Source organism: Myotis brandtii, unplaced genomic scaffold (assembly GCF_000412655.1).
Source record: "Myotis brandtii unplaced genomic scaffold, ASM41265v1 scaffold1347, whole genome shotgun sequence".
Taxonomy (NCBI): Eukaryota; Metazoa; Chordata; class Mammalia; order Chiroptera; family Vespertilionidae; genus Myotis; species Myotis brandtii.
In genome coordinates this window covers 533,328-533,972 of record NW_005354788.1, presented here as the reverse complement: position 1 = coordinate 533,972, position 645 = coordinate 533,328, and the positions used below count along the sequence as shown (strand labels likewise).

Below are 645 nucleotides of genomic sequence, written 5' to 3'. Positions count from 1 at the left end.
TTCTGGTTTTGTCTGTCGTGATTACTGCTGAATTCGTAGAGCCTAAAATAGTACCTGGTACCAAGCAGGCTCTCAATAAATGTCTTATAAATGAATTGCCTTATCCGACGCTGAAATGATAGTTTTAACTCCAGGTGACCCTGTATCATGTTTTATTGTAACGCTGCATTACTGAAACATTTCTATTTCTGACTTCTAGGCTTAGATTAGACTTCTTTTGCACATCTAGGCCTAGAGCTGGAGTCTGCTCCACCCAGCCCACCGCTCCAAGGACGAAGACCAGCCCTAATAAGGTAGCGCTCAGGGCTGGCCCCGGGTCACGTGACTTGCGGCACAGCCAGAAGGTAGACGTCTCCCGGCTCGCGTGTGCGCACAGCTTCTGCGCCGGTTTCTTGAGGAGCGCGCGCAGACTCAGAGGCTCGCTTCCTCCCGGGCTCCGCCCAGCTCGCTCCCGGTGGGCGGGGCGACAGCTGAGCTGGGAGAAGAGGCCGGGCGGCAGCTGCGCGCATGCGCAGAAGAGACCTGCGCGATCGGGCGTGGTGCTCGGCCTGGCTTAAGATATTTGAGACAAGATGCAGGTGAGCAAGCCTTGGGGCGCGAGGCCTGGGGGCTGCGGTTGCTCGTGTACCCCGCTAGGTCCGCGCC

At 56.9% G+C, this 645-nt stretch overlaps 1 protein-coding gene across 1 annotated transcript in view; it reads left to right on the top strand.

Annotated features, from left to right (window-relative positions):
* The first annotated feature begins 460 nt into the window (after nt 1-460).
* Nucleotides 461-645, top strand: part of PDCL3 (phosducin-like 3) — an 11,181-nt gene continuing 10,996 nt past the window's right edge. The window contains exon 1 of the mRNA XM_005860470.2: nt 461-578. Within this exon, the coding sequence (XP_005860532.1) occupies nt 573-578 (6 nt within the window). The 5' untranslated portion in view covers nt 461-572. The remainder of the gene's footprint in view (nt 579-645) is intronic.